Source organism: Copadichromis virginalis, linkage group LG4 (assembly GCF_057382275.1).
Source record: "Copadichromis virginalis isolate Kocher_CV1m ecotype Utaka linkage group LG4, C_Virginalis_male_GT1.1, whole genome shotgun sequence".
Classification (NCBI taxonomy): Eukaryota; Metazoa; Chordata; class Actinopteri; order Cichliformes; family Cichlidae; genus Copadichromis; species Copadichromis virginalis.
In genome coordinates this window covers 15,104,810-15,119,560 of record NC_140621.1, presented here as the reverse complement: position 1 = coordinate 15,119,560, position 14,751 = coordinate 15,104,810, and the positions used below count along the sequence as shown (strand labels likewise).

Genomic DNA, 14,751 nt, shown 5'->3' with positions numbered 1-14,751 from the left:
CCAACAACATCTGATATGTCTTTTCCCTTCACCCTAGTCAGTCAAAGTAGATAAGTAAAGAGGAGTGTCACAAGGAATGCAGTCCAACCAATAAAAGCCTTTAGGGTGAGGTTCACCTATTTCCAGGGAAATCGAATCATGAAGTGTGCAAAGAATAACAATACTTTTTTTTTTTGGCAGTTCTGCATCGCTATCATTCCCAATTCTGGGGTGATCCAGCCATAGTGTATGAGGTGCAAGAAAATAAAATGAACAAACGCGATTTTTATTCTTTTTAATTAAGTACAGCACCTTTCCAGACATTGCTTGTGGTGTCAAAAAAAGGGAGAGCTAAATACAAAAAAAGTACAGTTAACTAATGCTGACACTGACAATACAAAGAGTCTTTCTCCATCAGTTTTGTGTGTATATATTGCTACTCTTGGTATGTCTGGATAAGACCCTGACAAACATTAAAAAAAATAATCAAAGCCACGATCACATAGCCAACCGGCTTACTTGTTCCATGTGTGACAGGGCTGTAGTATACTGTAATGCAATGTATGGTAAACTGTATAGGGTCCCTTTCCTTTCATCCAAAATGTCTACCTACTTAATTTTACAGAGGTAAACTGATCCATTATCCAGACTGAAACCAGCATGGAGTGGTTCAGTGAAGGTTGTGTTCACGGTGTACAGGTGGGTAACTGTATCAGGAGAGACTTTAAAGAAGGACAAAATCCCTGCCGGCCAGTCCAGGTAAACTCCTATGATAGGACTATAAAGTGCTGCAAAGTTTATACAGGAATTGTTATGATAAAAACAACCATCATTCATCCAGCACCAAGACTTTTCATTCTTTCCCAATGAATAGTCAGAGGCAAAGTCTCCCTCCCGGTCAATGCTTTTATATGCCACTCCAACGTTAGCATGAGAACACTTAGCCTCCCAGTAATGGCGACCTGTCAGACCTTCTTCACAGAGAACCTGGAGGGTATTAAATCTGTCTGGATGATCAGGATATGGTTGCTTTTCTGGGGCATATTCTGCCATTCTGTTCTCCTTGGTTAAAATAATATTCACACCTGCTGTGTTTGGGTCAAGTGTTAGGTCACAGGCAACTGGAATCAGAGCATGCAAAAACAATTAATTACTTGTAATAGTAATATTATGTAAGTATGGTTCTTCATCTCTGGTTATTGTATCATCAAACTTTAAAAAAAAGCTAGGTTACTTAGTATTTATACATTTCCCCAAGTCCCTGTTCATACAATTGACATGCTGTGTAAACTGTTTACGTGAACATTCATTTTGCATAGTTCTTTCCTGGTTGTTATTCTTGTTGTTTTACATTAAATGTTTTAACTTTGATGCATGAGGAATGTGGATTGTATCTGATTGCCCTTATACCAGTTGAGTTAACAGATCTGGAATAAATGAAAGCCGCTTTTATACAGAACATTGTCCCTTGGCCACAGAAAAAGCTCTAATTTGGATATGACTTTAAACTATAGACTATCATTGATTAAGCACAAGGCCGCATTGGACTTTACACTTTCGTGATGTAGAAATATTATTTATAATAAATCACCATTGTTCATTTTTGTATATTCATCCTGATTTGGAAAATGTTTAGGGACTTGTAAACACTTGCAAATATAACTGCATGGATGCAAATCACATGTAGCATGTAACATTTCAGGAACAAGAAAAGGTTTTCTTACACTGTCTCAGCAGCTTCAGGTCAACCCAGCATTCTGCGTTTTGGTCCACACTGATGGGAATAATGATAAAAATCAACTTGCAAACATTATTATAATATTATCAAGTATAAAACTGTGTTTGTTATTGGTTTTCCATACTTGAGTTTTTCCAGACTGCAGCATGAATCCCTCTGTTTTTCCTTCAGCATCTGGACTATGTCATCAGTGAGATTATTAAAGCTGAGGTCCAGATCTTTGAGACTGCAGGGTTTCAAGTTTAGAGCTGAGACCAAAGAGGAGCCTCCATCGTCTGTCACTTTACAAAATGATAGCCTACAGAAAGCAAACAATGAGTGGTAGATGCTCTCATCAGTGCCAAGTTTGACTTTCTGTCATAACACAAGTGCCATTTCATAGCTTTTTCTCAGTGTCCCTTTGGACAGCACTTTGTGCCTCTCACTTTTTTTGAGTGATATCAAATGATTAGACTGCAAAAATTATTGCAAAAAAGTGTTATGCTTAAGTTCAATAAGGAAGACCTGCAGTCACACATCTGTCTGCTTCCCATGCGTTTGGTGGCTAATCTAAGCTTACGTCACTTTCACTTTCCCACGCTGTCAAGCTCATTGCGACATTACAGACTAGTCCGATCATGTTTCTGCGCACCTTCTTGAGGCCAATCAGCCTCAAATCCACGTACTTAACTGAGCAAATTTAACTGAACGTTAAATTAGCTGAATTCTGTATATCAGTAAATCATGTTCAGTTCCTTCTAATTATCTCTCATTTTTGAAATGCAACTCAACTGTACCGTATATTCAGTTTCTCTTTTTAAAAAGCATGACCTTTTGTCTGAGTTATTTTTTGTACTAACCTGAGTGTTTTTAAACCTGTCAGTGCATTGCACAGTGCCAGCACCCCCGAGTCTTGTAGGTCATTGTAGCTCAGGTCCAACTCTTTCAGGTGGGGAGGTCTGGAGCTGAGTGCTGAGGCCAGCATTTCACAGCCTTTCTCTGTGACTTTGTTGTGAGTGAGACTGGATGGAAAATGTTGCGATACAATAATTACCAAAATATTTGAAATAGATGAAAGAAAACATTACTGTGACAATAATTCTCATTTTTCCTCATATACAGTTCTTAACACATTTATTAGACTGTGTGAGAGGTTTATGCCACAGCTGCAGTGGTAACTATATCTTTATTAAAAATTATAATCATATCTTTTTTAATGCTTGTGTAATGGTGTAATCCACCAGTATGCAAAAGCACTTTAATCAAAATGACATTTTAATGCTAATATACAATCATTGCTATTATCCATGAATTTAAAAACTACCTTATTTTTTTTTTTTTCTAATTATTGTGCCATGTTACAATTATTACTTGCATTTCTGAACAGAAAAATTGTTTTAGTTATATGTCGATATTATTTATTGTTTTATGACAGGTAGTCTAATAAATTTGCCAAGTGCTGTTCAATTCAACAGCACAAGATTAGAATGACAATCTTTGTTTTTCATTCTAATCTTGTGTTGTTGAATGATAAATAAATTATATTTATGATATTTATAATAAATAAACAGATTTTTCCTAAATAGTAACACTAGAAAAAACAAGTTAAATTTCCCCACTGAGAATCTGTTCACCAGCATCACAACCATGATACTCCATGTCAAAAGTACTTAGAGTTAAAATATTTCAAACTGAGCTTTCTTCCTGTTGACTAAACTTTAATAATACCAATAATTACTTTTTAGTAAAGAATTTTACCTTAATGCCTCCAGTTTACATTTCGTGCTCATCAGCTCTGCTGACAGTTTCTTCATTTCTGAGTCTTTAAAATTGACGTAGTTCAGTTGCAGCTCTCTCAGATAACAGGTGCTGGATTTAAACGCTGCCACTAACTCTTCACAGATTTTCTCAGGCTTTGGATTTCGGTTCAGTCTTTTGTTGCAGAGAATAAAATTGGATTGTTGTTTTTATCTGGCTGAAATTTTTCAGAGCAACTGAATTTCTGACATATGAGAAAGCCAAAAAATTAGATGAAGAATAACATATAAAACGGACCTGAGCTTCTCCAGTTTCTGGGATCTTAATCCAACTGACAGCACAGAACATAGTGAGTCCCTCAGGATGTTGCCACTCAACTCCAGTTCTCTTAGATTTGAGATTACTGATTGGATGGCTGATGCCAAATCTTCAGCCTGTTGTTCTGTGAGTTCTTCACCAGAAAGACTGCAAGGGTAAAGGACAATAGGTGAAAAGATCCACATGATAACATTCACCACTATGTCAGCTATACCTGTTCACAAATCTAGTCAACCAGTCACACAGCAGCAACCCAGTGCAATTAGGCATGTAGAAACAAGATGTCCCACTGAACTTCAAACCGAGAGTCACAATGGAAAAGAAAGGTGATTTAAGTGACTGGGAATGTGTCATGTTTGTTTGACAAGACACTCAGATTCTCTGTTAGTACTAACTACTGATTAGTTAATACTAATAGAGAATCATTTAAACACCACAGTCTACCTGACCATGTCAATTCCTTTGTAACCATAGTATACACATGTGTATGGTTACAGGGGGATTGTCTGGAAACAACAGTTTCAAGCAGGAAACCATACAAAGCTCTCTGAAGAATGTTCCCAGAACCTTGTTGAATCTATGTCATGAAGAAGTTAAGAAGACATCTGAAGTTAAAAGGTACAGCCCACTACTAGCCAGGTACACCTAACAAAGTTTCCAGTGAATATATAAGCACACTGTTCAAAAAGCACAAAATCATAATAAGAAATGACAGATCGTACAAAAAAAAGAAAGAAAAAACCCTCAAAATGATAATTTTACCAACCTTAGAGCCTCTAGTTTACACTGAGAATATTTTAGTCTGTCAGCCAAGATTTCTGCACCTTCATAGTCCCTGCTTAGAAATGTGTTATTGACTAGGTGCAGCTCAGTTAACACAGAGTGTGGTATGCAAAGAGCTGAAGAGATCGTTTTATATTCCGAAACACTAAGATCCAAGCCTGAGATTCTGCAAAAAAAATTTGATTAAATTAAATTAATTTTTTTAAAAAGATCATTGTGCAATGTAGAGTTTTAAAGGCATGTAGATCATTTGCTAGCATATATATATATATATATATATATACATATATACATATATATATATATATATACGGTGAAAATACGGTATTTGTTGTCTAATCTGAAGAATTTTTACAGTAAAAATGATATAATTTTTTCCAACTCAGCACTAGAAACCTGTGCTCAGTTAAATGGTTTTGATTAATTTTATTTATTCTATATGGGACAGTAACATGGTATGTGCACAGTTATTCCCACTAATCACCCATAGCACTGAGCACCTAATTCTAAGGCCTCAATTCCGCTGTGTTTTCTTTCTGTTTCATTTTAAACAGCTTTTTTTATTTCACAGTGCCAGACAAAGCAGCAAAGACTGCAAAGACTCCATTGATCATAACCGTAAACTATATTTCACACTGTAGTCTTGTTATGACTCTTCTGAACTGGCATACCAATATATCAAAGTACACTGACATATGTTAGACCTACAGTTTCACTGGTGTTTGTCTGATAGATTTGCTTCACTATAGACTTACCTTGCCTTTTTGCAGTTCCTCACAGCTGGAAGAAGTCTAAAGATACCTTTTCCTGATGGTCTGTATTTCTTGAGATTGAATTCATCCAGAGGTGTGTTTGACATCAGAATCAAGTCAGCCAAAGCTGAACACTCAACAGGAGAGAGCGGTGATTCAGGAAAACAATTTGGTTTCAGATACTTTCGTACTGAATCATGTAGGGAATTGTCTTTCAACTCAGTCAGGCAGTGGACAAGGTTTAGACATCTTTCAGCTGAGCAGTCAAACAAATCTATTTCTAATAGACTTGACCGAATTTCCTCAATATTTGTTGAATGCTCTTCAGTCTGCTGAATCAGGCTTTGAAGTGGTTCTTCTGATGATTGTAGCGAAAAGCCAATAAGGAACCTGAGGAACATGTCCAGTTCTCCGGTCGTTCTAAGAGCCGAATTAGCTATTGTAATTTCAATCAGTTCATTCAAAGGTAGATCCACTGGATCACTTTCCAAGATAGTCTTGAGCTCTTCATCAGACCCTTTTAGCATGAAATCCTTGAGACTTTCAGAATCTATTTTTTTGTTTGCAAAACTGTGATATACAAAGAGAGCAGCAAAATACTCTTGAACTGTCAGATGCACAAAGCAGTAAAGTTTCTTTGTTAGGAACACACTCTCTTCTTTGAATATTGCTGTACACAACCCGCAGTAAACTCCAGCTTTCGTTATATCTATGTCATACTTCTTCAGATCTCCAGCAGTGAATATGATCCGGCGTTTTTCCAGTTGCTCAAAAGCCAACCTGCCTAATTTCAAAATGAACTCTTCATTTGACTTAAAAAGCTCTGCTGTATCAGGCTCTTCCTGGTCTTCCTGGTTGCCATATTTTTCATTAGCTATCGTCATCTGAATAAGAAGGAAGTGTGTGTACATCCCAGTAAGAGTTGTGGGTATTTTTTGGTTTCCATCTTTGGTGTTTCCCATTTTACGCATCAAATACTCAAAAACATGTACAGCAATCCAACAGAAGATAGGTATGTGACACATAATGTACAGGCTCCGTGACATTGTTATGTGTTCAATTATTTTTTCAGCGACTGCTTTGTCCTCAACTCTTTTTCTGAAGTACTCTATTTTTTGTGGATCATCAAATCCTCTGACCTCGGTCCACTGGTAAACATACTCACGAGGAATGCTTTGAACTGCTCCTGGTCTTGAGGTAATCCAAACAAGTGCAGAGGGAAGAAGATGTTTCCTGATAAGGTTGGTCACCAGAGTGTCCACTGAGGACACCTTCGTAGCATCATCCAGTATTGTGGTCGTTTTGAATTTCAGCTGAAGTTGACTTTCATCGAGACCATCAAAGATGAACAAAACTTCACGATCAGCCAAAGCTTTCGCAACTGCTATGGTTTTAAGTTCTGGATGGAATGTTTTCACAAGGTTCTCAAAGCTAATCTGATCATCTTGGACCAAATTTAGCTCCCTAAATGGAAACATAAAGATGAAGTCCAAGTCCTGATTGGCTTTTCCATCTGCCCAGTCAAGGATGAACTTCTTCACAGAGACAGTTTTTCCAATGCCAGCGATTCCCTTTGTCATCACAGTCCTGATTGCTTTCACTTCTTTGTCGTCTTGCTCATGTTTAAAGATGTCATTACAGTTGATTCTAGTACCCTCAACAGTTTGATTCCTTGCTTTATCTTCAATCTCCCAGATCTCATGTTGTTCATTGACATGTTCACTCTCCCCTTTTATAATGTGAAGCTCTGTGTAAATTTTATCCAATGATTTTTCCTCAATAGTAGTCTTTTCAGTGCCTTCTCGCTGCCGCTGACACTTCTGCCTCAGATATTCTTTGTTCTTTTTGATGACCTCCTTGATGACATCTTCTGCTGTAGGTGAAGAGGAAAAAGAACAATCTTATAACTATCATTATCCCTGGTCTAGTTCCAGCATTAGATTCTTTTTAAATTTCTTGTTTCTTCCAACAAGTCTGTTTGTTGTCTGTGTGGACTCTATTACTCAACTATTTATATATGTATATATGTACAGTGTTGAGTTCTTTAAAGTAATGCAGCATGTTATTTAATTACTAACCAGAGGACTTAGTTAGTTACACAACTGTATGCAAATGTACTGTTTACAAGGTCAGGGAAACCTGAAGACTGAAGAAGTTACGGGTGATGAAATGTTTCTCCCGCTGAAAACGCTTGGTTCAGATGAACAGAATCAACTTTCAGTCCATAGACAATTCCAATTGATCGCCACTATTTCTCTAGACACTTCAAGCCTGACTGCTCATCACTGCCTTTGTTACCTGTTGAAGATCAGACTTTGGGTGCTGGGCTGGGGTTGGATTCAGTTTAAAATTACTCTGGGTTTTTGACTAGTTGGGTGTTAGCATGCTGTCCTTGTAAAGAACCAAAGTTGTGTTACCAATTATGCATTTTTTTAGTCCGAATTATAGTTTCGACTTTACCGTTGCACTTTTGTCCTTTTGGGCAATACAAATTAGTAATGTCCATATCGCCACTTCTCAAAAGCTGCATTGATATACTTCTTCAGCATTTTCCTCCCCACGCATACAAACACAAATCAGCTGATTGTAGCGCAGGAAGGACGCAGGAAAATAAACATCTGATTTTTTTTCCTCTCTACTGTAACTGTTGTGTAATTACTGAATTTAGTATAGTAACACGTTAACTTACTCCATTACTGAAAAATCCAAAGTAATTACAGCAATGCATTACTTTATAACTCGTTACACCCAACAATGTGTATCCACGTGTTCAGCGTTCAGGCCATTACACACCGAACACGTGTTTTTGCATAAGATTTGCCATCTGAGAACCTGTGAAACTAATTAAGTCCGTCCTGTTGTTTCTAAACAAAAAACAAAGAAATTCTGGGTTCATCCATTTTTTCTGAAAAGGCAGTAGCAGGGGCAAATTCATGGTTTGATCGAGCACTTGAATTTTCATTACACCACTATCATACATATATTCGGTGTCGCTGTTTGAGCTCTTGTTAACAGAGTTGGGACCACATCTTAGAAAGCAGAGAAATCATTTCAGAAAGCTGAGTGACCCGGAGCAGCTTGTAGCTGTGTGTTGGAGGTACTGGTGTGCGTTTTGTGCTACAACCACACCTATAGCCAAATGCAGTGATCTACTTGTTGAGATCAGTTTACTTGGATCTGAAAAAGTGAGCTTGGTTCCAAATATGCACTAAAGTATCTGAGTCTAAAACATTTTTTTAACACAGAAAATATTTCCACAGATTTTATGTGCTTAGATTTTATGCAAAAATCTTACTAGCTAGCCTTTAGTTATGTATTATCCTTTAACGTGGCAAAGTATAGAAAGCCTTCTCAACAACTTTTGCAGAATTATCTGCATGTCATAACTATCTTATATTTTATGCATTAAATGAAAAACAAAAGAGATAACAGGGCAGTTGAAAATGTTTCACCCAAACACCTTACATACTTTCACATGTCTCCGGCTGAATTTCTTGGAGGCTTCTGAAGAAAGCAGATTTGACTTCTTGAGTAGTCAGGGCGTTGTAGAGTTCCCTCATCTTGTCCTGGCTTGTTGTTGCAGCATCAATTTTGTTGTAGGTCTCTTTATGGATCATTTTTTGCTGTCTCATTTCATCTGCTATTGGCATCACTAAAGTGACGCTTTGAATGAGCTTAGACCTGTTGCTGTCCACCCAGTCAGCTTCTTTAAAAAAACACAAATTAATTGTAAGAGACTGCATTTTAATGGGTATTTTATGACCAGAGTTTGTCTTAAAATTATTAACTTTAACTCACCATTTTTGTTGCTGAAGCAAGGACTGACAAAGGACAGAAACAAAGTTACTGTAAGTGGTTAATGTGTAAACCATATTATGTTTTAAAAGAAAAGGGTAAGAGTTGCATCTTATATTTATGTTGTTACACTGATTGTATATTCGGTTTTTTTTTTTTTATAAAATCAGTGTGATAATAAAAGACTAAACAGTTTTTTTATGAATGAAAAATAATGAAATCTCACCTGAAGGTGTTACCTTCAGCAGTAGCACAGTCATGTGCACTGCTGTTCTCACTACAGTTGTTTTTTCCAGATGTTTCTTCTGCATGTCTGGATAAATGCTCTTCTGCTTCCTTCAATGCAGTCCCCAGCCCCTGCACAGACGGCCGTCTTAGGAGGGAGGAATTTGCTCCACTTTCCTCTGTGCTGCAAACAACCTTTTTCTTTTGGTCAGATTTGTTGTTTTGCCTTTGACCCCTCCTGTGCGTAGAGCATTGGCTGCCCATGTTTGTTCTTCTGTGTCAGCTCAATGACTCAAAGCGTTTAAGTGCGATCTAGGCTACCACGCTCTATCGCATTAGTGCTGTGGCTTTACAACCGCATCCGGTGTCTGTAAAAGTAAAAGTAAGAAAAAAAAATGAAGGATTCAGAGAATTAATGATCATTGACATCTAAGATATTTGATTGGGTGAATGTGATATGTGGTTAATATATTTATCTTACCTTTGTGTTCGATGTCCTGTAGTAGCTGCAGTAAATATGAGAGTTGGCTGGGTGAATCTCTCTCTGTTCACTTGATCGTTTTCACTCTCTCTATCTCTCTATCTCTTGCGCTCTCTTTTTCTCTCTCTCCCTCTCTTGCTTTGTACATTGTGTAAAGAATCAGATACAATGTAACACCACCGGTTTGGTGAGTTATTTTTTCTATGTTCAGATAGTAATAGCAAACACGTTATTAATTTGTTAAGGTAAACCCATTCACGGTAGACTACTGCCAGTTTTAAAATGTTTAATTTACCTTTATTAGTGTCCCTTGCGTTTTATATGTGAAGAGTAACGTGCCATTGAAATAAACATTAAAGCCATTTTTGCAGCTGTGCTTCTAAAATGTGCATGATTTCAGTGTGGCCTTTTGTCTTAAATGTTATTTGTACAAAATAATAATAATCCACTCATTCACAAAGCTTTTGTAACCTATAAATTTAAAGTGTCAAATACTTAATTTGTGCAAGTGTAGCTTCTCATGTTGCTATTTAATGAGAATCTTAATCAAGGTAGTAATAAAACCAAATGTTGGCTGTTATGTGCCAAGAGATGTGGCTTTGCTTTTGTGTTCTATTTATCTTTCAGGTGTCAAGCCGCCACCTATTGGCCAATTCGAAGTTGATTGGCATGTGTCTGTTGGCTGGTCTGGGCCCAGTTGGCCAATCACACGCCGAGGATTACTACAAATGAGCAGCCCCTGGCCGGCTGGTGACTGCTGGCGGCTGCTTTGACAAACATTCGTGAACAGGCTTCTTTATATTGTGTGTGGTGGGAGGCTGGACAGGTAAGCTGGGGTACCCTATACACTGGTTGTAGGTTTTACTCTGTTAGTCACACTAGGTTATGCGGTTGATGCCACTCTTGTATGTTTTCACTGACCTTTTTTTTCGAGTAGCTAGGTAGGCCTTTTGTTTTGCACTTTTTCTTTTAGTTAGGCCCTGGAAGCTATCGACCTCTTTTTGTTTTATTAATTTCTTTGATTTGGATCAACCGCCCAGTAGGGCTGCTCGATTATGGCAAAAATGATAATCACGATTATTTTCACTGAAATTGAGATCACGATTATTTGACGATATTTATTTAACCCTTTAAGACCTACTATAGAACCAAGTCCACCAGAGCTTATATTATTTTTATTTTATTTTTTTACATGTTGTAGTGCCATTTGTGGGAGCATTTCAAGTTGCTATACATCAATACAACTGTTATAGCCCATATTTTAATAATATGTATGCATTAAGTCCATAGTAATTACATAAATTGCAAAAAAGTGCAATAAACTACAAAAAAAATTGAAAATCGCTTTTGTTTTGTTTACATATATTTCTACTTGGAGAAATTTAAGAGGCTTATCCCTCAAAACTTTAAATACAATAAAGTTGCAAAAAATAGTTTCCCACCACAGGAAATTTATTTTGAGTGTCTTCATAGTTTTATTTTGGAGATACAGCAATTTTTATATACTGCAGGAAAAACAAAAAACAATCCTATGATGCAAATTTGCAAAGAAAACAGCATGTGCATCATTTCACTGTGGGAAGTGTTACGAACAGCTGATAGGAATGGCAAAGCGTGTTTCTGGAATATTATGTTTTTGTTCCTGCAAGCGCTTTTTATGCAATTTTTGCAAAGCTATATGTGGAACGAAACCATGACCGAGGACAAGCTGATGGCATCAGATGTAAGTACAACTCCTCCGGTTTCATATGCAAAACAAATTATTGCGCTAGCTTACACGGTTCAGGTTCTACAGGGATTTAAAAATAGTTACACAAAACGGAGCGTGCTGCTCTGACCGGCTTTAAAGGGTTAACAATGACTTTAAAAAAATAATATAAAATAGTGTGCAACACCACTGAAGTTTTTTTTTTTAAACTCTCTTTTCAACCAACGGCAGTCACTCTCCAAATAACTTCTGCTTAGCTTTCCGAGCTTCCCTCGGGTCCTCTTAATCAGCGGTCTCCAACCTTTTTTGCGCCACGGACCGGTTTATGCCCGACAATATTTTCACGGACCGGCCTTTAAGGTGTCGCGGATAAATTAGGGAGGGGCTAATAATCGGCTCAGTCATTTTTAATGATCGTTGAAAGCCCAGATCGTAATCATGATTAAAATTCAATTAATTGAGCAGCCCTACCGCCCAGTCCTCCTCCCCCACATCTTTTCTGTTGTTAAGTTTGACTATCCAGGCAAGCAACCAATAAATCCTGCCTGATACTTAACTGTTCTGTGGTCTTCCTCCTTCATTGATTGTGGTTGTCCAGTGTTGCTGTCTCCTTCCTACCTTTGCCTCCACCATGGTGGGGGGGACGTAACATGGCTAAGACAGACTGTCTTAGCCAACAGACTCCAGCTATTTTTTAAAGAGAAGCAACCTCTAGTGGCCAGGGGACTAACTGCATGGAAAGTGTGCAGTGGTGTTACTGTTTTTAGATGAGGTACAACTCTTTAACCTGGAGATCCAGATAACTGAGCAATGTTTACATGGCTTTAAATAATTCTTTAAATTGTTCTTTTCTTTAAACCATAAAACATAAGTGCCTCTAACCCACCTAACACCAATCCACACATTCTGCACAAATTCAAAGACTCACAGCTCAAGACACAAAACTCCTCCTGCTAGAGTAGGGACATAACAATATAAAATATGTCATATAAAATAAATACATTAATTTGGGGTATAGAGTATAAATTTGGGGGCAGCACAAAGTTGGGTGGTTAGCCTTTTTCCTCACAGCAAAAAGATGCTGAGTTCTTACCTTTTGGGTAGGCCTGGCCCTTCTGCATGGAGTTTGCATGTTGTCCCTGTGTTTGTGTGGGTTCTCTCTGAGTGAAAGAGAATGGATGGATGGATGGATGGATGGATGGATGGATGGATGGATGGAGTATAAATTTGCAAACAACTTAGGATGGAATCAGAATCAGAATCAGAATACTTTATTGATCCCTGGGGGAAATTATTTTTTGTTACAGTGCTCCATTATAAACCAACATTAAGACAAGACAGACAATACACTAACTAAGAATAGTACAATATATACATATATATACATACATACATACAGTGGGGCAAAAAAGTATTTAGTCAGCCACCGATTGTGCAAGTTCCCCCACTTAAAATGATGACAGAGGTCAGTAATTTGCACCAGAGGTACACTTCAACTGTGAGAGACAGAATGTGAAAAAAAAATCCATGAATTCACATGGTAGGATTTGTAAAGAATTTATTCGTAAATTAGGGTGGAAAATAAGTATTTGGTCACCTCAAACAAGGAAAATCTCTGGCTCTCACAGACCTGTAACGTCTTCTGTAAGAAGCTTTTCTGTCCCCCACTCGTTACCTGTATGAATGGCACCTGTTTGAACTCATCATCTGTATAAAAGACACCTGTCCACAGCCTCAAACAGTCAGACTCCAAACTCCGCCATGGCCAAGACCAAAGAGCTTTCGAAGGACACCAGGAAAAGTATTGTAGACCTGCACCAGACTGGGAAGAGTGAATCTACAATAGGCAAGCAGCTTGGTGTGAAAAAATCAACTGTGGGAGCAATCATCAGAAAATGGAAGACATACAAGACCACTGATAATCTCCCTCGATCTGGGGCTCCACGCAAGATCTCATCCCGTGGGGTCAAAATGATCATGAGAACGGTGAGCAAAGATCCCAGAACCACACGGGGGGACCTGGTGAATGACCTGCAGAGAGCTGGGACCAAAGTAACAAAGGTCACCATCAGTAACACACTACAACGGCAGGGAATCAAATCCCGCAGTGCCAGACGTGTTCCGCTGCTGAAGCCAGTGCATGTCCAGGCCCGTCTGAAGTTTGCCAGAGAGCACATGGATGATACAGCAGAGGATGTCATGTGGTCAGATGAAACCAAAGTAGAACTTTTTGGTGTAAACTCAACTCGTCGTGTTTGGAGGAAGAAGAATACTAAGTTGCATCCCAAGAACACCATACCTACTGTGAAGCATGGGGGTGGAAACATCATGCTATGGGGCTGTTTTTCTGCCAAGGGGACAGGACGACTGATCCGTGTTAAGGACAGAATGAATGGGGCCATGTATCGTGAGATTTTGAGCCAAAACCTCCTTCCATCAGTGAGAACTTTGAAGATGAAACGAGGCTGGGTCTTCCAACATGACAATGATCCAAAACACACCGCCCGGGCAACAAAGGAGTGGCTCCGTAAGAAGCATTTGAAAGTCCTGGAGTGGCCTAGCCAGTCTCCAGACCTCAACCCCATAGAAAATCTGTGGCGGGAGTTGAAAGTCCGTGTTGCTCGGCGACAGCCCCAAAACATCACTGCTCTCGAGAAGATCTGCATGGAGGAATGGGCCAAAATACCAGCTACTGTGTGTGCAAACCTGGTAAAGACCTATAGTAAACGTTTGACCTCTGTTATTGCCAACAAAGGTTATGTTACAAAGTATTGAGTTGTATTTTTGTTATTGACCAAATACTTATTTTCCACCCTGATTTACCAATAAATTCTTTACAAATCCTACCATGTGGATTCATGGATTTTTTTTTCACATTCTGTCTCTCACAGTTGAAGTGTACCTCTGGTGCAAATTACTGACCTCTGTCATCATTTTAAGTGGGGGAACTTGCACAATCGGTGGCTGACTAAATACTTTTTTGCCCCACTGTACATAAGTCACTCATAAATAAATAGCTGAAAAAGAAAGAAAAAGAAACATGTGTAGTTGTAGCAGCAAACAGTGTGTTAAGTATGTTATGTAGACCTTTTTCTTCAAGCACATATTTATGAAACTCTTTAATATTACACACACACACACACACACACACACAGGCATCCTTCATTACAGGAGCAAACGTGGGTGGGACATCATTTTAGAATAGAATAGAATAGAATTCAACTTTATTGTCATT

General features: G+C 38.2%; 1 protein-coding gene across 2 annotated transcripts; it reads right to left on the bottom strand.

Annotated features, from left to right (window-relative positions):
• Positions 1-259: 259 nt before the first annotated feature.
• Positions 260-9,964, bottom strand: LOC146711074 (NACHT, LRR and PYD domains-containing protein 3-like). Of its 2 annotated transcripts, XM_085453774.1 has the most exons (12): positions 9,809-9,964; positions 9,329-9,695; positions 9,106-9,128; positions 8,777-9,013; positions 5,311-7,180; positions 4,539-4,721; positions 3,752-3,919; positions 3,455-3,628; positions 2,557-2,718; positions 1,842-2,015; positions 1,704-1,753; positions 260-1,100 (listed from the first exon to the last, which is right to left on the bottom strand). In XM_085453774.1, exons 2-12 carry the CDS (start codon positions 9,589-9,591, stop codon positions 589-591), a joined length of 3,816 nt encoding a protein of 1,271 aa, XP_085309900.1. In that variant the 5' UTR covers positions 9,592-9,695; positions 9,809-9,964; the 3' UTR covers positions 260-588. The 2 variants fall into 2 exon arrangements, with proteins under 2 accessions (XP_085309900.1, XP_085309901.1); XM_085453775.1 differs by lacking the exon at positions 4,539-4,721.
• Positions 9,965-14,751: the final 4,787 nt, after the last annotated feature.

Coding starts and splice junctions, on each gene's coding strand:
- LOC146711074 (XM_085453774.1), bottom strand. CDS start 9,591: ATGGGCAGCCAATGCTCTACGCACAGGAGGGGTCAAAGGCAAAACAAC. Junction 9,129..9,328: donor GCTGAAGGTAACACCTTCAG/GTGAGATTTCAT, acceptor GTCCTTTGTCAG/TCCTTGCTTCAGCAACAAAA. Junction 1,754..1,841: donor TGCAGTCTGGAAAAACTCAA/GTATGGAAAACC, acceptor TATTCCCATCAG/TGTGGACCAAAACGCAGAAT.